This window comes from Coffea arabica, chromosome 1c (assembly GCF_036785885.1).
Source record: "Coffea arabica cultivar ET-39 chromosome 1c, Coffea Arabica ET-39 HiFi, whole genome shotgun sequence".
In the NCBI taxonomy this organism is placed as follows: domain Eukaryota; kingdom Viridiplantae; phylum Streptophyta; class Magnoliopsida; order Gentianales; family Rubiaceae; genus Coffea; species Coffea arabica.
In genome coordinates, this window is record NC_092310.1 from 55587230 (window position 1) to 55609526 (window position 22297).

Here is a 22297-nt window from a genome sequence, read left to right on the forward strand (position 1 = left end):
CTAATCGGGCTTCGTGGGGTCCAGAGGGAACTCTTCCACTTCATCCCCAGTCTCTAGCCTTGGTGCCTTCTCAGCCCGCCGAGGATCGATGCTGTCGATCAAGAGGATATTTGACCTTCTCTCGGCCCTCACTTCGGAGGTTGAGGGAGAGGCTGCCTGTAGAGTGGCGAGGTAGCATTCTCGGGCGGCATAGACATCACTGCTGACTTCGGCCACCCCAGCAGGAGTGGGAAACTTGAAACTTAAATGGTAGGTGGAGTACACTGCTCGCAGAGCATTAAGTGTAGGTCGACCCAGGAGTAGATTATAGGGTGAGTCGGCTTTGACTATTACAAAGTTAACGGGGATGGTTCTGCAGCGGGGGTGACGTCCTACGGTCACCGTCAGAGTCACCATCCCTTCGGGGTGCACAATGTGTCCCCTGAACCCTACAAGAGGGGTTCTTACCGGAGTTATGCTCCCCCTGGCCAGCTTGAAGCTCTCAAAAGTGCGCAGGTACATGACGTCTACCGAGCTACCCGGGTCAATGTAGACCTTTTTCACGAGCTAGTTGTTGGTGAGAACTTCAATCACCAGGGCCTCATGACTGCTGGAAGCAGCTGGAACGGGGTCGCTAGACCCGTAGGTGATCACCTCGGCCAGGCGAGAGCTCGACTCGGCCTGCTCCGGATTGGCCTGCCTGTAGGTCCTCTTCCGGGAGTTTTGGCTATCTCCTCCCGTCGGACCTCCGGCGATAGTGTTGATCACCCCGGCGAGATTTGGTCCGTAGCTCAACCCCTGACCTGATGATCCGTCTCGGGGAGGCTTTTTGGTCTCCCTAGGATCCTCAGGAGGCCGGCAGCTGCTACGTGAAGTCCGCCGCTCGTCTCGGCGTTGGTCACCTCGTCCGTCACGGCGGTTGTCTCGACGCTGGTCACTTCGGCGGATGAACTGCTTTAAGTGACCTTGCCGGATGAGGTTCTCGATCTCCCTCTTTAGATCATGACAATCTTTAGTCTCATGCCCGATATCCCGGTGATATAAGCAATAGAGGCTCGAGTTCCTCTTATCGCGGCTACCGTACATCTTGGGAGGTGCCTTCCCGAGATTATGTTGTTCCATTACGGATAGCACCTGGGCCCGGGAAGTATTCAGGGGAGTCAGATCAGACTCAGGGATGGGAGCTTTCCCCTTGGAAATCCTATCGAACACGTTGCGGCGGTCCCGGCCAGGGCTTTGGAAACCACCTCCAGTCTTCACATCAATTCGGCCAGGCTCTTTTCCCCTTCGGGGATCAGCTCTCGGGCGAGCAGTTTGAACTTCCTTCTTCATGCGGTTGAGGTCTTCGGCCTGTATGCCCTTCTCGACCTTCAACCACAGTTCGTGGAGCGTACGGGGGTACTTCTTGTGAATCCCTGTGTTGAACGTTCCGGAGACGAGCCCATGGGTGAAAGCAGCAATCGTGACCTGCTCATTGGGGTCAGGTATTTGCACACTTTCCTCATGGAACCTCTGAACATATGCCCGAAGTGACTCGCCCGGATTCTGCTGCATGTTCAGTAGGTAAGCCGAGGTTCGGGTCGTAGGTCGGGAGGAGATGAACCGATGGAGAAACTTCTCAACCAATCCACCCAGGGTTGAGATGCTCCTAGGTTCTAATCCCCAGAACCATTTTCGAGCTGTCCCCTGAAGGAATACTGGGAAGGCCCGGCATATAACCGGGTCAGGGATGCAGTATAGGCGGAAGGCCGAGATGAAGGCGTGGATGTGATCTTCAGGATCACCTCGGCCATCGTAAGGATGTATTGCAGGGAGCTTGAAGTTGGGGGGAAGCCTTTCCTCATTGATGTCGTCGGTGAAAGGAGGGGCCCTCATGTAATTGGCCCCAGGTCCGCCTAATGGCCGAGGTTCGTCCTCAGGCCGCCGCCCTAGGAGACCTCGGGAGAATGCCTTTGTCAGGGAGGCCACTTTAGAGGTAGCCTTAGAGTACGTTCGCTTCGAGGCACTTCGGCTCAAGCGCCTCCCATCCGATTCCTCTTCAGATGAGTCCTCAGGGGATCCATCTGATTTCCTCTTGGAAGATTCGGCCTTTTGTTTGCCTTGCCTCTTGAGGTATCTTCCCAACTCTTCAAAAATGTTGGGATTCTCAGTTACGAACTCGGCCATACGAGTTATGGCTTCTTCGTTCGCGGGCTGAGCCCTCGGGGGCTCCTGCCCTTCAGAAATATTCTCTGGTTGAGCTGCATTGCTTTGCTCAGCCTCTATAGTGAGAGCTTTTCTACTCTTAGAACGCGCAGGCTTCATTTTCTAATGTCTTCGCGTTCCCACAGACGGCGCCAATTGAAGAGGTGATTTTCGTCCTGCTGGAGTGAGTCGCCCGAGCTGGAGAATTGTCCTCGTCTGGGGCGGGCCACTCGAACCAGGTCACCTGCTTAGGTTAAAGAAAGGAGGGGGAATGGATCCCCCGTTGTATCTCCGAAGCTTAAGTCAGTTCGGTATTGAGGGAAGTAAGATAAAAAGAGTAAGGCAGTGTGTTACCGAGAATTGGTCATCCCCCCTCTTAGTAGGGATGTTGAGTATTTATAGGGGAAGATCAGGAGGGAGGAAGCGCCATCACAGGTCCCTAGAGATCTGATACAGTAGGTGTATCTGGTGGATTTGACCGGTCTCTATGACAAGACATGATGGGACCTTCGTCAGGTTCAGGCGGCGTGTCAGGAGTCACACCCAACCTGGGTATTGAAGTCGAGTCTCCAGAAATCACCGATATTGACCGAGGTGATAAGGAGGTGGAATATCGTCCTATGGACAGTGGCCGAAGCGAACGATCCGGAGTGGGCATTTGGAATGCCCGGGCCAAGATCACCATCCTCAGTTCTCATCCCCACACCTGCTTTCCCTTTGCCCTCATGTCCCAAAGCAAAAAAGGTTCTGCTTGCGTCTTCCCTTTTGACTTATTTTCCCACAATACAGTCTCACTATTTAAGAGCCAGTAAGAAAAAATCAACTTTGTTACTTCAGTCAGCATCCGTTGTCATGCGGTGACTCGAACAGCATCAGCTGTTGGAATTCGCATTCCACTTTATTTCGTCAGCAAGGATGTCAAATGCTCCGGGACTCTACCAAACAAATTAGTAATAAAGATTCCCACTATAAAATCTTAGCAAATGGTGTACCATAGGTTATAAGGAATCTGCAGTAATTACGTGCACACTTCATTCTCTGAATTCTTTCTTCTAGTTGGAAAAACTGTCGGTGGACGGATCAATGGATTCATCAGTTAATGGTAACTCAAATTTTAGATTCCGAGTGGTGGCCGTGCCATTTCCCGGAAGAGGCCACATCAACCCAATGATGAACCTCTGCAAAATCATGGCCAACAGAAGACCCAATCACTTTCTCATAACCTTCGTCGTTACTGAAGAATGGCATGGCATCCTTAGCTCCGAACCTCTTCATGCAAACAATATCCGATTTGCCACTATCCCCAATGTCATTCCTTCTGAAATAGGCCGAGCCAAAGATTTTACGGGCTTCGTTCTAGCTGTTTTGAACAAGATGGAAGGTCCAGTTGAGCATCTGCTCGATCAGCTGGAGCAGCCGAAGCCGAGTGTGATAATTTGCGATTCATTCTTGAAGTGGGGATTGGGCGTTGCAAACCGGAGGAATATACCCGCAGCTTCGCTTTGGCCCATGTCGACCACGTGTTTCTCGCTTCTTCGTCACTATGAAAGTCTTGTCGAGAATGGGCATCTCCCTTCCAATCCAGTAGGTGTGTTTATCAGTCTGCACTCTGCACTTGCATTGTTTTTTCCCCATTTCGTCTTTGAACAATTTTCATCCCAGTAGCCTGTAGTAGGAATTCGTACTTCAGTCAAAATGAAAGTGGTTAATCAATGATAGCGTAACTCTGTGCTTTGAAAAAAAAAAGAAAATCCTTGCCTAAAAGCTTTAACCACAGTCAGTGACCTTGTTAATATTCTTTGCAATTAAGGAATATGTTATGATGGTTGTTTTCAATGACTTGTCATCAGAAGGGCCTCGAATGTTGTCAGTAGTTCATGTTACTTGTACGAATTTGCAGTTTCGAAGTTCTTAGTCTATGAATTGGGGTAATTTCATTGGGTAATAGATTAGGTAATGGATTCAAGCCCTTTATTTATTATGAGGGATCATCAAAGATCTTCTTGAATGAGACTGACTTCTCAAATGTCAATTCATGCTCTGTGGGCGTCGTATAATGAACTAATTTATAATTTTGGGACTTGCCATGGAACCAACTACAGAACAAGGGGATCACAGGGTAACCTGCATTCCGGGAGTCCCGTCTATTCGACTTGCAGATTTTCCTAGGGAACTATTCTTGCATGGTACAAGTCAGACAACGGTCCGTATAGCTCTAGAAGCTGTTGCTCTGGCATCCAAGGCGGAGTACCTCCTATTTAGTTCTGTCTATGAACTGGAATCTCGAGTCATAGATAGTCTCAAGGCCGAATTACCCAATCCCATCTACTCCATAGGTTTGGCAATACCTTCTTTCAATGTGAGAAACGGCAGCAACAATGACCATATTGCTTGGTTAGATGCTCAACCTAGATCCTCCGTATTGTACATTTCCCAGGGGAGCTTTCTATCTGCATCCAATGGGCAGTTGGCTGAAATAATTGCTGGAGTTCATGATAGCGGGATTAGATTCTTCTGGGTAGACCGCCAAGACATTTCTACGTTTCAAGCAAGTGGTGGTGGTACTGGTAATGGAGTAGTTGTGCATTGGTGCGACCAACTGAAAGTGCTGCGCCATCCCTCAATAGGTGGATTCTGGTCTCATTGCGGGTGGAATTCTACTAAAGAAGGTGCATTCGCTGGTCTTCCGATGCTTACTTTCCCATTAGCATGGGATCAATACACAAACAGCAAGCAAATTGTGGAAGACTGGAAAATTGGTCGGAGGCTGAAGAGAGATGATGGAGGCCTGGTGAAAAGAGAGGAAATTTCCAGGAGTTTGAAGAGGTTTATGGACTTGGAATGTGATGAAGGGAAAGAAATGAGGAGAAGAGCCCAAGAAATCCGGGAGATATGCCGACGAGCAACCGCAGAAGGTGGTGGATCTTCTGAGCTTGAGATTGAGGCTTTCATCGAGAACATAGCATAACTCAAGAATTCTTAGGACAGGATCAAGGTGATGGATTGCTGTGGGATTAGCCTAGTGCGTAATTTGTATCTTGTTCTTGAATATTAATAAAACTCTTCAAGGCAACAGATGTTTTCGACCTCTTAGTGAAATTATACGACCTCATTCTTCATTTGTACACCCATGCTTTTGCTTGAGTGGATGCACAATTTCAGGAAGTCGTAAAAGAAACAGGCTTTGGAACCAAACTGTTGTGGCCAAAAGGAAAGAAAAAAGAAAAAAAAAATGATACATTCCATCGTCATCCTTGATTTTCATTTGCTCCGGTCATGAGTTCTCCCCTGCCTACGAGCAACTTTGATGGTACTATGTAATGCACCTTCTCGCTCAGTATTGGACATCAGGAGATTATTTGTTCAGTACGAGAAGGTGATTTTGGTGATTCGTATTTGACAAAGTCTATATTGTAATTAAAGGTTAACGAATAAAACGTCCCAATCTAGTGAATAAGTCGATCCAATCCCAGCATAGCCAGTCCCGTCGCAGATCCCTTTACCCTAAAGCTGCCAAGTCGGCCATGGGGTTCCTCCTCTTTGTGGCCCATTCTTCAATGGTGTGAATGGCCCATACCAACACCAACTTGAATGTCGGTGTTATGAAATTCACATGCGATCAATGTCGGGGTTAGAGATTCTAGCCAGCTGGGCTAGATTCGGGGATTGATTGCGGGTGACCCACCGCCACTGCCCCCCCCCCCCCCCTCCCCCCCAAAATTAAAGGTTTTTGTCGAACCTCAACTCAGGGAAATTCTAAGTTCAAGCGTAAAAAGCGGATGCACTGCGCCGCTTCTTCCTTCACCTTGTATCATCCCCTCTATTCGGAGACTTTGTAGCTCCAGCTACTTGTCTCGTCTCCTTGTAAGTTGTAATCAATCATTCCTTCGACTGACTGCGGCGGTTTATCGGTGCACTGCAAATGGAGCCTTCGAGCTTGGAGCCAACCGTGACATGCCACGTGGTGGCGATGCCGTTTCCTGGGAGAGGCCACGTTAACCCGTTGATGAACTTCTGCAAACTCATAGCCGCGAGTCCACCGCGTAACACTAACACGCTCATCACTTTCATCGTTACTGAAGAGTGGTACGGCTTCCTCAGCTCCGATCCCAGGCCGGCTAACATCCGTGTAGTCACCGTCCCAAATGTAATACCTTCAGAAATTGGCCGAGCCAAAGACTGGCCCGGTTTCATTCGAGCAGCTTTGACCAAGCTACAAGCTCCGGTCGAGCAGCTCTTGGACCGGCTTGAGCAGCCCAAGCCTAACGTTATCGTGCACGATACCTACTTGAAGTGGATGGTGGGTGTAGGGAATCGGAGGAATATTCCGGTGGCTTCGTTTTGGACGCAGTCCGCCACCGTCTTCTCCATTTTCCATCACTTAGACCTCGTACTTCAAAATGGCCATTTTAATTTCAATTTGGCAGGTGCGCTTCTAAGTACTAGACTACTAGTAAAGAAATCAAAATTGCTGCTGCTACGACTTTATAGCAGTACTGTGCTCTAGTGCAAATCCTTTTTTTTTTTTTGCCGGGGGGGGGGGGGGGGGGAGTGGGGGGGCTGATCAGAAGACATTAGAAAACTCATGTCAACTTTATTTAAAACAACTTTTTCTCCTTTCACTTTTCTCTCCGGTTTAATTTCAACGAGTGAGGACACGGCAATTTTGGTGACTAAAACAGGAACAGGACATGCCAAATGGATTCCAAACCTGCATCTGTAGTTCTGATAGAGTTGTCCAGGTCAAATTAACTTCGAGACCTTCTGGTACCCCTCTTAAGTTCCAAATCCTGAACTGAAGCTAAGAACAATCCCTACTATGTTTGGGAACTTTCTCGAAATTTTTGTATGATCGAGTCATGTCCAGGGTAGGGAACTCCGAATAAAATTAGTATACTAGGTAATATTTGCTTAGAGTATGAACAAGAAGCAAGGATGGTAAACAAATATGCAGTTTGACAGAAACCAATATTATCTTCTTTACTGTATTGCATTGTTTCTGATGCAGAGAAAGGAAAGGAGCAGGTTAATTACATTCCTGGGGTCCCTGAAATGCGCACTTCTGATCTTCCAACGCCATTCTTCTCTGCTAGAGGCCAAGAAGTGTTGGACGATTGCGTGGAGGGCGTATCACTGGTTTCTAAAGCACAGTTCCTTTTATTCACTTCCACCTATGAGCTTGAAGCTTCAGTGATTGATGCACTAGGAAAAGAATTTGCCTTCCCTATCTATTCCATTGGTCCTGCAATACCTTGCTTCAATCTCAATGGTAATGCGGCCACAAATGCTGCAGGTGGCGATGAACCTGAGTATGTTCAGTGGTTGGATGCTCAGCCGACAAATTCTGTTCTTTACATATCACAAGGAAGCTTCCTTTCTGTCTCGAGTTCCCAATTGGATGAGATTGCTGCAGGGGTGCATGATAGTGGCGTCCGGTTCTTTTGGGTGACACGAGAGGATACGAGTCATAATCCAAAAAGAGGTGATACCAAGGGTATTATAGTGCCTTGGTGTGACCAATTGAGGGTGTTGTCACATAATTCTATAGGCGGGTTTTGGTCTCATTGTGGGTGGAATTCCACCAAAGAAGGTATTTTCTCAGGCCTTCCGATGCTCGGCTTTCCTATTTTCTGGGATCAAACGACAAACGCTAAGCAAATTGTGGAAGACTGGAAGATTGGGTGGAGAGTGAAGAAAGATGATGAGAGTTTAATAACAAGACAGGAAATTGCGAGACTTCTGCAGAAGTTTATGGACTTGGAAAGTGATGAAGGAAGAGAAATGAGAAGAAGGGCAAAAGAATTGCAGGTCATTTGCCAGCAGGCAACAGAAAAAGGTGGATCCTCCAAGAGTGCCATTGATGCTTTCATGGAGGACATTTCATGCCACATCCGTTGAATTTATTTCCTTCTTCATATTGATTGTTCAATCTCTATCTCCTCGCAGCGAGTAGTATAATTTTGTCTGTCTTGACTCTTGTGAGGGAAAAAATTAATAATAATGAGGGAGTCGAGTACTCGAGTACCTCGTTTGCTCAGAGTTATCTTAAAATAATTTAATCTGTCCAGTCGACTACATTTAATAAGGTTTGTTTGGACGGGATATTATTTGAAATAATTACTGTAATATTTTTTGTGATGTGAGATATGTGAGATAAAAAGGTAGTTGAAAATATAAAAAAGTGGATTGAAAAATGTGCTTATGATACAAGCGAAATATTGTATCGTTGACCTGATAGCAAGCGAGCTTTGTTAGAACAATAATATGATGGCATTATTGATAAGAACAAATGTATGGATAAAACGGTCTATTTGGGTACTAATTAAGATATATATATATATATATCACATATGCATATTTTAGGAAATATAACATCAGTTAGAGAAAGTATACAAGTACAAGGAAAAATAGGTAAGATTAGATAAAAAGAAGTATATAAATGCAAACGAGTGTAATAATTGTTAATGTGTGTATATACATGATAGATTAGATGAATGTTAGATATGTTAACGAGTGTTCATGATAAAATATATTATATTAGTGCAATGATAATCTATCTAAGGTAAACAATGCACTTCAAATCAATCTTCAATTACTTTCCAAATAGTTTCTAAAGCTCCTTGGAAGCAATGTAAGAAGTTAAATGTGAAGTGCGGATAATAATTCTCTACCTAAAATTAACAAGAAAAGATGGGATCACAAAATAAAATGAGACCGTTTAGAACCCCAATTCAATCTGAATTATAATCAAGACAAGCAAATCATGCTTACCAAAAATGAAAAAGTACGGAAAAGAAAGAATAAAAAAAAAGACAAGAAGGTCCAAATGTTGAAATGCGCACCCGAATTCTGGAATAGCCTGTGAACGTCACGAAATGTGGGAATTCTTCGGGTCCCCCTTCCCGTGTGGCTGTAAAAATCTGCAAAAATGCTGCTGAGTAGTATACAATTACAACTGCAGAACCAAGCCACCAAACCTATTCCAAGTTCCACGCGATTTAAGTTTTACGGTTCGTAACCTTCATTTTAGTGCTATTAAAAGATCTTCTTGTCGTTGGAAAAGTCAAATGTGAACAAATATAGCAAAGTCTTTAATCCTGAATTAAATCCCCACAATTCTTGGAACCCTAAATACAGACTGCAATACGCAACCCCTAAGCCAGACACAGAAACAGCCCCCCCCCCCCCCCAACAACCTCTTCCCCTTTCCTTCCTCTTGTCCAAAACTAACAACAAAATCCACCACCTCCACGCGCCGTTCAGAGCCCATCCCTTGGAGCCTTCTCCGCCGCCGCCCCGGCCGGGGGTCACCTCTCGGTCCTTTACATTTGTACAGTTGTATTTCCAATATTTTCCACGTCACCGGCCGCCACTCTCATCTCTCTTTCCTCAAATCGAAGGAGCTAATGCTTTCCGTTTTTGTTACGGGTGTATGGCAGCCATTTCCCATCGGATTTTTTTGAACCCGACCCAGGTTGCTCCCAATATCGGTGTCCCTGTTTGTACCCATCACTCGGCCGTTACAATCTCTAGCTCCATATATTATTCATGGCCACCACCACGACTGCTACTGCTGATGCTGCTGCCTCTGCCCAATTCCAAAACTCCGACGTTTTGCCCATCCATCAATCCTCAACTTACCACCCACAAGTTACCATGGCCAAGCCACCCCACGATGGCCTTCGCTTCTGGCAATTCATGGTTTCCGGCTCCGTCGCCGGCATGGTAGAACACATGGCCATGTTCCCCGTAGACACTATTAAGACCCAAATGCAAGCTATGGGCTCTTGCCCCATGAAATCCGCCAGCATTAGCCAGGCTGTTCGGTCAATTCTCAAATCTGAAGGTCCAGCCGGGCTTTACCGTGGGATTGCCGCTATGGGCCTCGGTGCCGGCCCCGCCCACGCGGTTTATTTTTCCGTTTATGAAACTTGTAAGAAAGCTTTGTCTGGCGGAAAAGAAAATAATCCTCTAGCACACGCTGCCTCGGGGGTTTTTGCCACCGTGGCTAGCGATGCCGTGTTTACGCCGATGGACATGGTTAAACAGAGGCTGCAGCTGAATAGTAGTCCGTATAGAGGAGTATTGGATTGTGTCAAGAGGGTTTTGAGGGAGGAGGGTATTGGGGCGTTTTATGCCTCTTATAAGACTACTGTGGTTATGAATGCGCCCTATACCGCTGTGCATTTTGCCATCTATGAGGCCGCCAAAAGGGCTTTAATGGAGGTTTCACCCGCCAGTGTCAGCGATGAGAGATGGGTGGTCCATGCCACGGCTGGGGCGGCAGCTGGGGCGTCGGCTGCGGCACTCACAACCCCCCTTGATGTTGTGAAAACTCAGCTACAGTGTCAGGTATTAAACCAGAGTAATGTTTTTAATTATTATTCCCCCATATTTAGATGTGCCAATGCTTTGTGCAGATGTTGTGATTTGTGTGGAAGCCTTGTGGTGATTCCTTAGATTGTGTTAAGATACAAAACATGAAGCGAATTTTGCTGCAATCTCATAATATTTGTTGTTCTGAATAGGTTCTGCGACGCATTACGAGAATATAATGGAAACCTTTTGGTGATTTGTTAAGAATGTCGATAGATATAAATATGAACTGAATTATGCTGAAGTATGATCATTTCTTTGAATATATTTGCATTTTACAATTGAAATTGTGATGCGTGCCAGGGCTGCAATTTGTTCTTGTTCAAAGATTTATGTGTATAGTTGCTGAGGTAAGTGAGTAGAATTGAATGCCTCTTGATCATGCTCACGTTTCTTGGTCATTTGGAGAGTGCATGCTCTTTGGATTTATATACAGCTGCAAACTCTGCCTGCTGATTAAAATTCTTTTGTTGCCCTAATTTCTTGCGCAAAACATGAGGACATGGTACTGGTCTAAAGATAATCATGGCATATAGAAACTTAGCCACAGGTCAAATTTGTAAATCCCTATACACTGTGAAGCAGCTCCTTGATTTAGTTTCATGACTGCAAATAGTTTTTATTAGTATTAGATGTGAAGCCAAATAGCTTCATATGAGATTGGCCTAGTTTTCAAAGATTAGGAAGTCTTCAATTATGATAAGCATGCATTAATAGGGGAATAATAAATGATCATAAATGAGATGTATAGCTTTTCAATTTCAGAGTTGAGATGTATTGCTTTTCAATTTTGTTTCTTGGATGAAGCACAAGATTATAATCATTTGTTGACTTTGAGATTGTATAGACCCTCTATGTTTTTCCAATAAACCAAATTGGTTTTAATTATGACAAGAACAAGTAAGCTCATTATTTGCCTGATTGTGGAAATGTCGAGTTTATGTTGTTGACCTCTATTTTACTTGTTTAATAGCTTTATGCTTGATTTGTTGGTTACATAATTTGAGCAGTATTCAAATCATTCTCCAAGTTCAATTATCCATTGTTTTTTGGATTTTAGGAGGTATAGGCATAATTTAAAACTTCTTTTTGGCTCTGTGCAATGCTCAGTTAAGCTGCAGAGCGTGGTTTTTATACTATATGCTAGCACCTAAAATAGGCTTGCCACGTTCAGTTTGTTACTCTTTTCACTATAAAGAAATAGCTGGTTACTAACGTAGTATTTCTGTACATTGATACCTCTACTTGTCCATTTTTGCATCAGACCTTCAAGTTGTGGATATCTATGTCATTAACCACATTGTCATGTTTGTTAGCTAAGATCTCTGTCAATATTTCTTTGAAAGTCTGTGTTGTATTGTTTACTAGAAGCATGATGTTTTTCACATTAAGCTGAAGCATGCCAGTCATTTATTTACTGAAGGCTTGATTTACTTTTGCCAAGTTCAGCAAAATAACCACTTTTGGTCTCTACAAATAATACTTGGTGGACAAACCTTGTCTATGATATTCTAATCTTGGCAATGGGAGAGATGAAGATTGAGATGAAAATAATTTCCATGGTAGGGTAAATAATCACCTTAAATTTATTTTGATGAATGAGGAGTGAAATGGCTAGAAAATTGAGGAGATATGGGGGGGCGGCCTGTTTTGTCTGGTAGTTGAAATTGGCCACGGCCCAAGTGAAAGAGGGGGGGGGGGGTTTGTTAGTTAGCATTCTCCTCTGTTCTAGACAATACGTGCTGCCTCCCTTTTCTCTTTATATCTCAGACTGCAGGGATAGCATCTCAATGGATTTTCAAGGTGAAAAATGATGAAATAAAGTTTTAGCTTATACTTGAAACCATGATGGATGGGATACAGTGCAGCTATTGATGTTAATGGTGGTTGCTTTCTGACATTTTTCCACATTTGACTAAATTTAGTGTAAATTAGCGGACAAACGCATAGATAGTAGTATTCCGAGCTCTGGTTCTGCAACAAGCTTGTCTGAAGATGATTGCTCTTTTCTATTATCTTCGTACGCTTTGATTGCTAGTTTCATCGTGGAATTTGGAATTACAAAAACTGGCTCAATATGGTGAAAATTTCACTTTGTTTTCATCAAATAGTCTTTAGATCTTCAGGGAATGGTGTATTCTTAGTTCGGTCTATCTTATTTTGTGCAGATAATATTTGGTGACAGCAGTCTTGTACACAACCCATTTAAATGAGTTTTTCTTATTTTGAAATATCACATGCATTAATTGTGGTCTTCCAGGGAGTCTGTGGATGTGACAGATTTGTAACTGGTTCAATTAGAGATGTTCTGCGGACTATAGCAGAAAAAGATGGATATCGTGGTCTCATGAGAGGTTGGCTACCAAGGATGCTCTTCCATGCTCCTGCGGCTGCAATTTGCTGGTCTACGTATGAATCTGCGAAAGGCTTCTTCGAGGACGTTAATGATGGTGAACATAATGGCAATGTTCAATGAGGTTAAGGCACCCTGCATTTCCTCCTTCACTAAGGAGTCCCTCCATGTTTGATTGAAAGAGATATATAGATGACAAAAATGATTGAACAGCATCAACTTTCAGGCGGTATTTATACTTGATACAGATGTGTAACAGATGTTAGTGGGCCGTCAAGTCGCTAGAGCCGGAAGTCATCTGGTTGTAGCAAATTGTTGTTAGCTTCAATAAGATGGCATAGTTTGGAGGAAGAGGCCCCATAATTTTGTTAATTGTTTTCCTGAAGCACGATGATGCAATGTACCCTTTGTAGTAGCATCTTCGAGATCATAAGATGATGCCAGCAACGGAAATTGGTCTGCCGAATTAAATATTCTATGGACTCAGCTCAGCATCCTGTGTTCCGATTTCAGGTTGAACACAGTTCCATTTAAACCTTTTTCTCAGGCTAAATTAGAGTCACAAATCTCCCTCTGGCCGCAATTTTAACGCCTAAAGATGGTTAGAGGACTAGGTGCACGAATGACATGGCAACCACGCTTGTACGAACCAAAAAAGGACAAGGGTTGATGCCGAGTTACAGTAATCCAGTTTGCTGCCCTGTACTTTAACGGCGTGGCAAAATGTGAATGTTAAAGTACCTAGCTTGAGACCCTACGCCTCACAAATTTCAAGGGCAACGGTAATAATAATGCTATGCCCTTTGACACAAAAATTAGTCATTCATGATGATGACTTGATAAATTCAAGATGATATAATCAGGAATATTTTTGCCACGTGAAGAATTTTTTTCCCACCCCTCGTGAAGACCAGAAGGTAAAATTCTTCAGATTGCTTGGTGAAGTTGTTTCAACCAAAAAAAAAAAAAAAGAGAGGTGCTGCTAAATTTACAGGTGGCGCGTATGATGCCGACGACGAACGAATAGGCCATTTTCCTCCTCATTCAAGGACAGAAACACGTGTACCGAGATGATCCGCGAGCCAACCGGGCAGCAGAATGTCCTATGATATATATGTCTAACGTAACGGGATGGTCTGATGATTCACGAGCTCTCCGCATGTCCAACGATAACAGTAATGTCATCAAGCTTCCCCCCTGTGAAAAATAAGAAGAGAGAGTTAACCTTGTCGTCATGACACAAGGCACGGAAAAGTTTCTCACGTCATGCCTGTTAACTTCATCCCAAGCATTTTCTTCCACCAAGGAACATCAAACCCCTGCTGGTCGAGATCATAATTTAAGATCAGTGTCATGAGACTGTCAATAGAGCAATGCTGGAACAGGGATGAACTGGGAAAGTTCTGAATCCAATTAATTACCCTCGCTCTAGCCTCCAGGGAATAAGGTGATTCATAGCTCAAATCCAATGAATGCGTGTGAGCAAGATTAGCTAATACCTTTGCTAGCATTGGTACCAAAATCAATCAAAATGTTATCGAGAGAAGTATTATGTCAAAACAATTAAACTGTGCTAAAAGAGGCTTACCAGTGTTGGTAACACCATCACTCGTAGTACCCACGGCTGAGACAATTTCATGGTCAAATACATTATCAAAAAGCCCATCTGAGCCTATCACAAGTGTGTCTCCCTTCACTAATTCCACACTGCTGACCTGTATTTTAGCCAACAAAGAGCTCAGAATAACGAATATAAGAAAGGTGGTGCACTAATCTGATGCAGCATTAAGCGAATCATGCGCTTTAAAGGTTACAACTAGGTTATGCTTCACAAACGAAAGATGCTCCTTCAAAACGCGAGGATCCTTTTCTTCAGGTAACTGCATGCATAGAAGCAAGACCTTATAGCTAGCCCTATTCATGCTTCAAAACTTTTACCAGCATCTAGAATCGATGTACAGAGAACACATAGACGTGTTAGATTACTTCCTGCCAACATTTAAGTAGGCACTGAGCTTGATCGCATAAAAATATTCTTTTATCTTGCGAATTTATAATTAATATTGTTTTGCAGAAATTTACACCAACAAATTCAAGAAACAAGACAGTATCATTGTTCAGAAAATTTCTAGATGCATAGATCTTCATACCGTGGCATCAAGGTATGTTTGACCAACTGCCTCTGAGCTCAATTGGTAGGGACAATCAAAATAGTGTTCTTCAGGGGAAGTGGAAAAGACTACTTGACCTATTGCCGGCAGTAACCACACAATCACACAAATGAAAGTGGAAGAAAAGTAGATGTACAACGATAGCCTAGTAACTTTGGAAATCAGAAGGAACACAAAACTTGAAAGAGTACCTTTTCGAATGACCCTTAGTCCACAATCCCCAACACTAGCAATCTTCAGTGTCCCATTTTTCTCCAACATTGCAATGATTCTAATAAGTCACACAGAGATTATTGTTTGACAAATGGTTAACGACATGAACAATTTGAGCATCAGTTCTTGGAGATGTGACTTGGAAGGACATTTTAATGAACATACACAGTAGCAGAACCAACTGAAGAAGTAGCAGCATGTGCTTTCTGAATAAGAGTTCGGGGGTTATAACTAACCTGTCAAAGCACGAAAGACTTAAAAAGTGACTAAGCATGCATTGACAGACAATCATGAGATAATCAATCAAGTATTTCTTACTTTTACCACAATAAGAATGGTCTTAAACACTCTTATCTTTTAATGTTGATAGCAAATTGGTTAGAGATGTAAGTTAAGATTTCAATATAAAGAGTTCAGGCAGGACGCAAAAGATATGCGCTCTTATGCCAAGGATCTGGATCTAATATTTACAGAAGCCTCCAAGATCCTTTAGCCACTCTACAACTGCAGTGAAGACATGTAAGCATTCAAGGACAAGCACGTGGCATGAAGTCCTTTTTAAACAATAGCTTATACAGAGTGTAAATGAGAATTGCTAACCTCTTCATCCTCAACTAAAGATGAAGCCTTCGACATCAATTCTCGAGAGAATAACGCCGGATTCACATTTTGTTCGGCCCAGCTGCCAAGTAGGAAAAATTTTTAGAGAATTCCCGTGCCTCCTAGAGATCTTATTAGATTCACGAGAAAAAATCATGTGATTTCAGATATTTAGTAGACAACAGGAATTTTTGCCTTTCTTCTCACATTCACATAACTCAGAAAAGTTGCCAGCCTGAGCGGTAAAAAGAAAAAGAAACAATAACAAGATTGCAGCCTCAAAATCATCAGATTCAGAGTAAGAAAATTTATAGTCTTAAGATGGATGCATTAGAAGGAAAAGCGAGGAGTAAATGAAGAAGTAACGGATACCCAGAGACGCCATCAGCGACAGCAACGACACCCCCATTATAGCTGCTGATAAAGAAGGCATCTTCCCCACCTTTCTCGACCTTCCGAAAATTGAGCAGCATGCGGTTATTATATGTAGTGCAAACTGAACAAAATGGGTCCATAACTAAAAGTATACTGGAAGTCTAGAACTAACTACTCAAAACGGAGTCTCCCGCAAAGCGAATAATGACAAGAACTAAGAATTAACTAGTAGTACGTAACATAACTAGAGGGTACCTTCTTGGGGTGTGGAATAACATGGGCTCCAAAAGACAACGATAGCTCCGGTCTGAAACAAGACCAACATACCAAAATTTTACAACACCAGTTTTACCACTAGAAAAAAAAAACGCAATGTCAAATTAGTTTGCGTTTAAGGAATGGAAACAAAAAAGGAATTTACCCAACAACAGGTGGGGGGCTGGAACTGGGAATGGATGGCACGGGCGGCGTGCAACAAACTGAACTACCAGTCCTCCTCCTCCTCCTCCTCCACGTACCACCGTCCTCCGGAATTGAATGGAAGGATAGGTAATACTGAGACACTGCGGTAGCCGCCATTTCCCACCGCTTCCAGCTGCAGCCTCCCCAGATTCCCTGTTTTCCCACTACCCTCCATGTCTGAGGACACAATTCATAGTCATGTCCTACTCATACTAGCTAGCGTCCCCCGGTTTCTCATCTTGCCACGATGCTTCCATTGGACAATCCGAATATGAATTGAATCATTTGCTAAATGCTTTCAAGAAGCACCAGTGGTCTAGTGGTAGAATAGTACCCTGCCACGGTACAGACCCGGGTTCGATTCCCGGCTGGTGCACTTGCTTTTCCATTTGGGCTTTTTGTATAGTACTAGTGGATCCGGGTCCAGGGCCGCTCTGCTGCCCTTTCTTATGAGTTTTGCCCCAACCCCATTGATGATTGAAACTCTCGCCAACATTTTATTTCGTTCATTCGCCTCAATATCGTACGGCAGACTGAAGAGCAAAATGAACGCTGTGACCTCCTCTCCGCACGACTTCCTGGAAGGTAACTTCAAACTCACCATCTCCATTTTTATTCTTCTCAATGGTTGTCGGAACATGAACTCGTCCTTTTTCTCTCTCTTTTTTTTTGGAATTTTACATTTTTTTCCTAAGATTTCTAATGCCCCAAGGCCCCCAAACATTTGTTCCTATTAATTGGAAAATTCACAGACAACGCCGGCGTCGGAAGCGACTCCGAAACCAATACGGATGAGCTGCCTGAGTACTACCAACCTATCTCCGCTGAAGCCGGTGAGGATGAAGAAGAATTGGACCTCTTCGATCAGCAAAACTCCAACTCCGACGACGATAGTGGGAGCGATCATCGCTTACCTAACGGTTACGTGCATTGTATGGAAAACGGAGTTTCATCTCTCGATCTAAGCAGCGACGATGAAGGCGAACGTGAGCAGAAGGAAGAGGAAGAAGATGAGGAATTAAGAATGAGAGAGGAGTCTGATGTGGCAATACAGAGAGCTTTCAGGGAGGACGAGAACCGTCGGAACGCGCCCTTGACGCCTGAGAATGCCGTCAGAGTGATGGAGGCCATGCGCGGCGTTTCGTTCGCCGGACTGTCTCCGGATTGGGCTGGCCGGATTCCCGAAGATCAGTGGATCGATCAGCTTAGGCAAATCAGACGGCCACCTCCGGCTGGTTCCACAGTTGAAGATTGAATTTATCACACTAAAATTTCATCCAGTCCACTTTGTCATTCGTTTATTAAGTGTTTGAAACAGAATGATTATTCAGATTGTACTGATCCAATGATGCATCAGAAGTTTCCCGTAATACATTTCTCGTCTGTTTTGCACATAAATTATTACAGGAACAAGTCCGTCGTGCAGCAGTTAAAAAAATTTTATCAGACGAGAGAACACAATGCCAGAAGAAAACAGATTTCTTCGGGATCTACAGAATCAATTAGTAATACAATAATCATCATTGCACTTTCCAAAATTTAACGGTTCCAATAGAGCAGAAGACAACAGATATCAAAATTGAAGCCAGTTATACTCCATCCTCAACTCAACGAGGCTAGGCACACCTCACCGACATAGATTGTTACTAGATGCTAGAAAAATGAGGAAGAAAGGATGATTGCTCTCTTTAGTTCACAGTCATCCAAGCCAGGCATTTAGGCACTAATATTTTCAAGGTCAGCACCTTTATCCATTCTCTTCACAATGCCAGCTATGACCTGTTAGATAATTCCACATCAGGGTTTCAATAAAATCTTTAAATTCTAAAAAGCAGAGGGAAAGCGCAAAAAAAAAAAAGCAATTTAAAATTACGGGATTCGATGATCATTAAATTTTGTTAAGGAGATATGAAGTACCTTTCCGGGTCCTAATTCATAACTTTTTTTCAGTCCTTTGGTAAGAAGGGTCTTAACTGTTGCCTCCCATTGAACTGGGGAAGTAACCTGTGCTTCCAAGTTGACACATAAAATCAGCGTTTCCTGTTTCCAGCTCAATCTGCAAAATATCCAGCTTATGGGAGAATACGACTGGTGACTGATAGCTTACCTGCCGGGCCAATATTTTCTTGATTGTCTCAGGATCTGCATGGGGCTCTGCATCTACATTTGATATAACAGGTATTCTAGGAGTTTTGATTTCTGTTGCTGCTAAAGCAGCTTCTAATCTTGAGACAGCTGGTTCCATAAAACTTGTGTGGAAAGCACCTGCGACAGCTAGCCGCACCTGAAAGGGGAAATGAGATACCAAGAGATTGCAAAAGCAGGAGCAGTCAATGTTTAAACAATAAGTACCGTCATTCGAGCTTTAAATGACTTTGCCTTGGCTTCTACAGCTTCCACTCCTTTCACACCTCCAGAGACAGCATAATTTCCCTAAATTAGACATGATGCACCAGACTCAAAAACCGAACAGAAGAAAACCTCCTAGTTTTGGTGCAATTACAAGACCTATAAACTAGACCACAGATGACAAGTATAAAGGCTTACAGGACATAAGAAATTAGCAATTTGAACTTTGTTAGCCTCATCAACTTCTTCATTGGCTGCATCACACAGCTTTTGCACCTTTTCTGAATCCAGCCCTATGATGCTGACCATAGCACTTTGTGCAGCATCTGCAGCATCCTGGGAAAAAATGATATGGTAAAGCTTTAGCATTTCAGAAAAAGTTGGTCATCATACAAATGGTTTATGATTGATGTAACCTGCATTGCTTCACCCCTAAGCTTGACCAACTTGAGCCCATCCTCAAAGCTGACAACCATAATTTTAATAGGTAAGTGAAGGACGAAAAAGGGCCACAAAATCTTTTTTTTTTTCAGCACAGGTGGAGGCTAATGAATTTGGGTCTATAGGTGAATTTCACACCAAAGCCACAAAGCAAAGAACATCAACAATAACTGTACACTTCGGTGTTCAATTTGGCCAGTCACCTGAAGGCTCCGGCAAATGCAAGGGCAGTATACTCCCCCAGACTCAGACCACAAGTAACATCCACAGAATCAATAATTTGCTGACCTCCATCTCGTGCCCGGAGAACTTCAATTGCAGCTAAGCTTGTGACATAGATGGCAGGCTGTAAACAGAAATAAAACTGATTTCAGTTTAGGTTACAGCTTTATTTTTAAACATTTTGCTCCCTCTGGAACAAAGAGCATGGGAATTGGATACCAAAGCATTTGTGTTCAATCAGATGCAGAGAATTAAAAATTCTTTAGGACGTGTTTACTTTGTATTTTGTAGTCATTGAAGGTTTTGAATTCAGACTGATCTGAGAGGACGAGATGCACCTATGCACCCTTTTGTCTGGTCTTATTGAAGAGAAGATATTAGATTGACAACAGTTGGCTACCGGCACCACTATGCTGCAACTAGCTATTTGCATGTCACTTTGCTGTTGAATGGGAACCTTAACTTTCATGGTTAGAGATTTTCATTCATTCGTTCTCCATTTACAGAAAGCTTCTTAATTGTTCCAAGTTTCCAAACTGTGCCATTATCATACTGAGATACAAAAGTTCCACTAAACATGGAAGAGAAGTTCAAAACAACAAATTTTGATGTGTACCTGGCTTAGAACAGTGGAATCTAGCTTTTCTTTTGGTCCATTAAGACAAATATCCAAAAGGTCAAACCTTCAATAATACAAACAATACATCAGAGATTAAACCAACTTAAATTGAACGAAAAGCATTTATAATTTCAAACTTGATTTAAGCAGGATACACAACAAATAGCAAATTATTGGATCTACCCCAGTATTTCATTTGCCTTTTTGTACAATTCAGCAGCAGCAGGCACCTTCTGAGCCTCTGCACCCATTCCAACAGCTTGTGCACCCTACAATGCACACATAAGGCCAGTTACTTTCTGCATCAGTCAGAAAACCGGTGCTATCCATGATGTTGCTTGCACAGCAAACCGCAAAGCATCAAGAATTAGAAGAAACAAAACTCCTTGTGCTTTCTGCATTCATTAATCAGCCACTACCAATGGAGGTAGCCACTAATACTCAAGCTATATTAGTAGTCAATGTGGAAGTTGAACTTGGCACTACATCAGGCTCAATTTCCCTTGCTTCAGTTGTGGCTACTGCTGATTGCGGTGAAACAAATTCCTCTGCATTACCAATTGCTAAATCTTCTAAAACTTTATTCAACCTCTAGAGGAATTTGTAGCCCAATAGCTAGCTACTGGAACAGACTTATTCTCTAATTCGATCATTACCACATCCAGTAATTTGCAACATATACTGTGGACAGTACGACCAATTCAAGCCAAATGTTTAAGGTTTTCAAACACAAGTTAACATCACCAAAACAATGACTTAAATTCGTGACCGCTTTTCCTGAAATATACACGAGATCTTGATGATCAATAACATACAAGTTGTTCCACAAGAAGATTCTATGTCGAGAATGAGTAAAATGCAACACAACTTCACCGCTGGATCATATCGAACCTTTAATGAGTTTCAGGGAGCAGTTCTTTGATATTTCTTGTCATCTTTATATGAACTATCATCAGCATTTCTCTGATTAAGCAAGTTCCTACCTTGACTCATTAATAACACAACCAATTGAAGCACAATTAGCATAACAATGCAATCACGAAATATTCAAAATCTACAATCTTCAATTGGTTGTGTCACGCATATTGAATAGCTAATTATGCATATTGAAAAGGGAAATAACAGAGAATTTCCACCACAAAACAAGTTAGGAACCTAGATAAATCAGACCTGACCGGGGAAGAGGAAAGCGCAGCTGGGTTTATAATCATGGTACAAGGCATCATTGACAACAGTTTGAGATCCGACAGCAGCACTCATGAAAACCTTAGATGCATCCAAATTCTTGAGACTAAAACCTCGAATCCCATTCTTAAATCCCAACGTTTTGGAACTCCTGAGTGACACTGAATTCCCAAGAGCGAGCTGAGGCTGCTGCCCATTGAGAGAAATGGGAGAAGGAAGGACCAAAGATGTTGAGCTCATTGTGTTTGTGAAAATGCAAATGGGCGCTGATGATAATGAGCGACGGCAAGAAACAGCGGGAGCGAATCGAATTAGAGGATGGTGGAAGAGGGCATGCATTTACTTTTGCTGAATTCTTAAATATAAATGCTGAACGCATGGCATAGTTCAGGTCCAGTGTTGGTATTGTAAGTTAGCGGAGTTTACGAAGAAAATGACGAGCGTGGAGAAAATAAGGTCAAGCCGATATTCACCAATTTTAACGTTGGTGTAGTAGCAGGCTTGAATTCCAGTATAGTCCAAGTTTTTTTTTTTTTTTAAAAAAAAAAAAATCCCAAGGCCTGTGTAATATTTTTATCAGGAAATTATTCCCTTTTTCTTACCCTTTGTGGAGACTTACTTGGATTGCAATTTTTCTTTAAACAAAAAAAAATGAAGAAACGTTTAAATTGCATTTTTATGTATTTTGAGGTGATTTACGAATGCAATTTTTAATTACCCGCAACTCTTTTTACTTGAAACCTACACAAGAGAAACACTATAATTGCG

The 22297-nt window shown here is 42.9% G+C and overlaps 7 protein-coding genes and 1 non-coding gene across 17 annotated transcripts; 5 read left to right on the forward strand and 3 right to left on the reverse strand.

Moving 5' to 3' along the window:
• LOC113742957 (uncharacterized) lies at nt 1-501 on the reverse strand. The gene has a single exon (XM_027270990.1). The coding sequence runs from the start codon at nt 499-501 to the stop codon at nt 1-3; it is 501 nt and encodes a 166-aa protein (XP_027126791.1).
• Nucleotides 502-3142: 2641 nt separating this feature from the next.
• Nucleotides 3143-5288, forward strand: LOC113731033 (UDP-glycosyltransferase 87A1-like). Its single transcript, XM_072079896.1, has 2 exons — nt 3143-3751; nt 4266-5288. The coding sequence occupies exons 1-2, from the start codon at nt 3247-3249 to the stop codon at nt 5129-5131; spliced, it is 1371 nt and encodes a 456-aa protein (XP_071935997.1). The 5' UTR covers nt 3143-3246; the 3' UTR covers nt 5132-5288.
• Nucleotides 5289-5937: 649 nt separating this feature from the next.
• Nucleotides 5938-8200, forward strand: LOC113731041 (UDP-glycosyltransferase 87A1). The gene is made up of 2 exons (XM_027256081.2): nt 5938-6590; nt 7172-8200. Exons 1-2 carry the CDS (start codon nt 6086-6088, stop codon nt 8059-8061), a joined length of 1395 nt encoding a protein of 464 aa, XP_027111882.1. The 5' UTR covers nt 5938-6085; the 3' UTR covers nt 8062-8200.
• A 949-nt stretch (nt 8201-9149) lies between these two features.
• Nucleotides 9150-13427, forward strand: LOC113731051 (uncharacterized). The gene is made up of 2 exons (XM_072079963.1): nt 9150-10515; nt 12800-13427. Exons 1-2 carry the CDS (start codon nt 9712-9714, stop codon nt 13013-13015), a joined length of 1020 nt encoding a protein of 339 aa, XP_071936064.1. The 5' UTR covers nt 9150-9711; the 3' UTR covers nt 13016-13427.
• Nucleotides 13428-13694: 267 nt separating this feature from the next.
• On the reverse strand, nt 13695-16996 carry LOC113731061 (probable protein phosphatase 2C 26). Of its 10 annotated transcripts, none has more exons than XM_072079933.1 (11): nt 16673-16984; nt 16507-16558; nt 16249-16328; nt 15877-15958; nt 15442-15512; nt 15255-15334; nt 15043-15140; nt 14481-14607; nt 14314-14396; nt 14163-14214; nt 13695-14089 (listed from the first exon to the last, which is right to left on the reverse strand). In XM_072079933.1, the coding sequence occupies exons 1-11, from the start codon at nt 16828-16830 to the stop codon at nt 14037-14039; spliced, it is 936 nt and encodes a 311-aa protein (XP_071936034.1). In that variant the 5' UTR covers nt 16831-16984; the 3' UTR covers nt 13695-14036. The 10 variants fall into 10 exon arrangements, 7 of the variants coding, with proteins under 7 accessions (XP_071936034.1, XP_071936040.1, XP_071936046.1 ...); XM_072079939.1 differs by having other exon boundaries at nt 14163-14211; nt 16673-16982; XR_011840448.1 differs by having other exon boundaries at nt 13967-14089; nt 14163-14211; nt 14314-14391; nt 16673-16982.
• A 22-nt stretch (nt 16997-17018) lies between these two features.
• TRNAG-GCC (transfer RNA glycine (anticodon GCC)) lies at nt 17019-17089 on the forward strand. Its single transcript has one exon. It is a non-coding gene; the product is annotated as a tRNA-Gly (tRNA).
• A 47-nt stretch (nt 17090-17136) lies between these two features.
• On the forward strand, nt 17137-18083 carry LOC113731067 (uncharacterized). The gene is made up of 2 exons (XM_027256117.2): nt 17137-17298; nt 17466-18083. Exons 1-2 carry the CDS (start codon nt 17163-17165, stop codon nt 17966-17968), a joined length of 639 nt encoding a protein of 212 aa, XP_027111918.2. The 5' UTR covers nt 17137-17162; the 3' UTR covers nt 17969-18083.
• A 96-nt stretch (nt 18084-18179) lies between these two features.
• LOC113742966 (uncharacterized) lies at nt 18180-21998 on the reverse strand. The gene is made up of 10 exons (XM_027271001.2): nt 21515-21998; nt 20528-20613; nt 20342-20408; nt 19707-19849; nt 19479-19527; nt 19261-19398; nt 19066-19146; nt 18821-18997; nt 18631-18717; nt 18180-18492 (listed from the first exon to the last, which is right to left on the reverse strand). The coding sequence occupies exons 1-10, from the start codon at nt 21866-21868 to the stop codon at nt 18430-18432; spliced, it is 1245 nt and encodes a 414-aa protein (XP_027126802.2). The 5' UTR covers nt 21869-21998; the 3' UTR covers nt 18180-18429.
• Between the last annotated feature and the right edge of the window lie 299 nt (nt 21999-22297).

Bases quoted from the DNA above. Each gene is read 5' to 3' on its own strand.
- LOC113742957 (XM_027270990.1), bottom strand. From the start codon at position 501: ATGTACCTGCGCACTTTTGAGAGCTTCAAGCTGGCCAGGGGGAGCATA.
- LOC113731033 (XM_072079896.1), top strand. From the start codon at position 3,247: ATGGATTCATCAGTTAATGGTAACTCAAATTTTAGATTCCGAGTGGTG. The intron at 3,752-4,265 runs GTGTGTTTATCA...AACCAACTACAG, and splicing joins TCTCCCTTCCAATCCAGTAG to AACAAGGGGATCACAGGGTA.
- LOC113731041 (XM_027256081.2), top strand. From the start codon at position 6,086: ATGGAGCCTTCGAGCTTGGAGCCAACCGTGACATGCCACGTGGTGGCG. The intron at 6,591-7,171 runs GTGCGCTTCTAA...TTTCTGATGCAG, and splicing joins TTTTAATTTCAATTTGGCAG to AGAAAGGAAAGGAGCAGGTT.
- LOC113731051 (XM_072079963.1), top strand. From the start codon at position 9,712: ATGGCCACCACCACGACTGCTACTGCTGATGCTGCTGCCTCTGCCCAA. The intron at 10,516-12,799 runs GTATTAAACCAG...GTGGTCTTCCAG, and splicing joins AAACTCAGCTACAGTGTCAG to GGAGTCTGTGGATGTGACAG.
- LOC113731061 (XM_072079918.1), bottom strand. From the start codon at position 16,830: ATGGCGGCTACCGCAGTGTCTCAGTATTACCTATCCTTCCATTCAATT. The intron at 16,559-16,672 runs GTAAATTCCTTT...GTCTTGTTTCAG, and splicing joins AGCCCCCCACCTGTTGTTGG to ACCGGAGCTATCGTTGTCTT. The intron at 16,329-16,506 runs GTACCCTCTAGT...AATTTTCGGAAG, and splicing joins TTATTCCACACCCCAAGAAG to GTCGAGAAAGGTGGGGAAGA.
- LOC113731067 (XM_027256117.2), top strand. From the start codon at position 17,163: ATGAGTTTTGCCCCAACCCCATTGATGATTGAAACTCTCGCCAACATT. The intron at 17,299-17,465 runs GTAACTTCAAAC...GAAAATTCACAG, and splicing joins TCCGCACGACTTCCTGGAAG to ACAACGCCGGCGTCGGAAGC.
- LOC113742966 (XM_027271001.2), bottom strand. From the start codon at position 21,868: ATGCATGCCCTCTTCCACCATCCTCTAATTCGATTCGCTCCCGCTGTT. The intron at 20,614-21,514 runs GTCTGATTTATC...TGTGCATTGTAG, and splicing joins CTTTCCTCTTCCCCGGTCAG to GGTGCACAAGCTGTTGGAAT. The intron at 18,493-18,630 runs GTACTTCATATC...ATTATCTAACAG, and splicing joins ATGAATTAGGACCCGGAAAG to GTCATAGCTGGCATTGTGAA.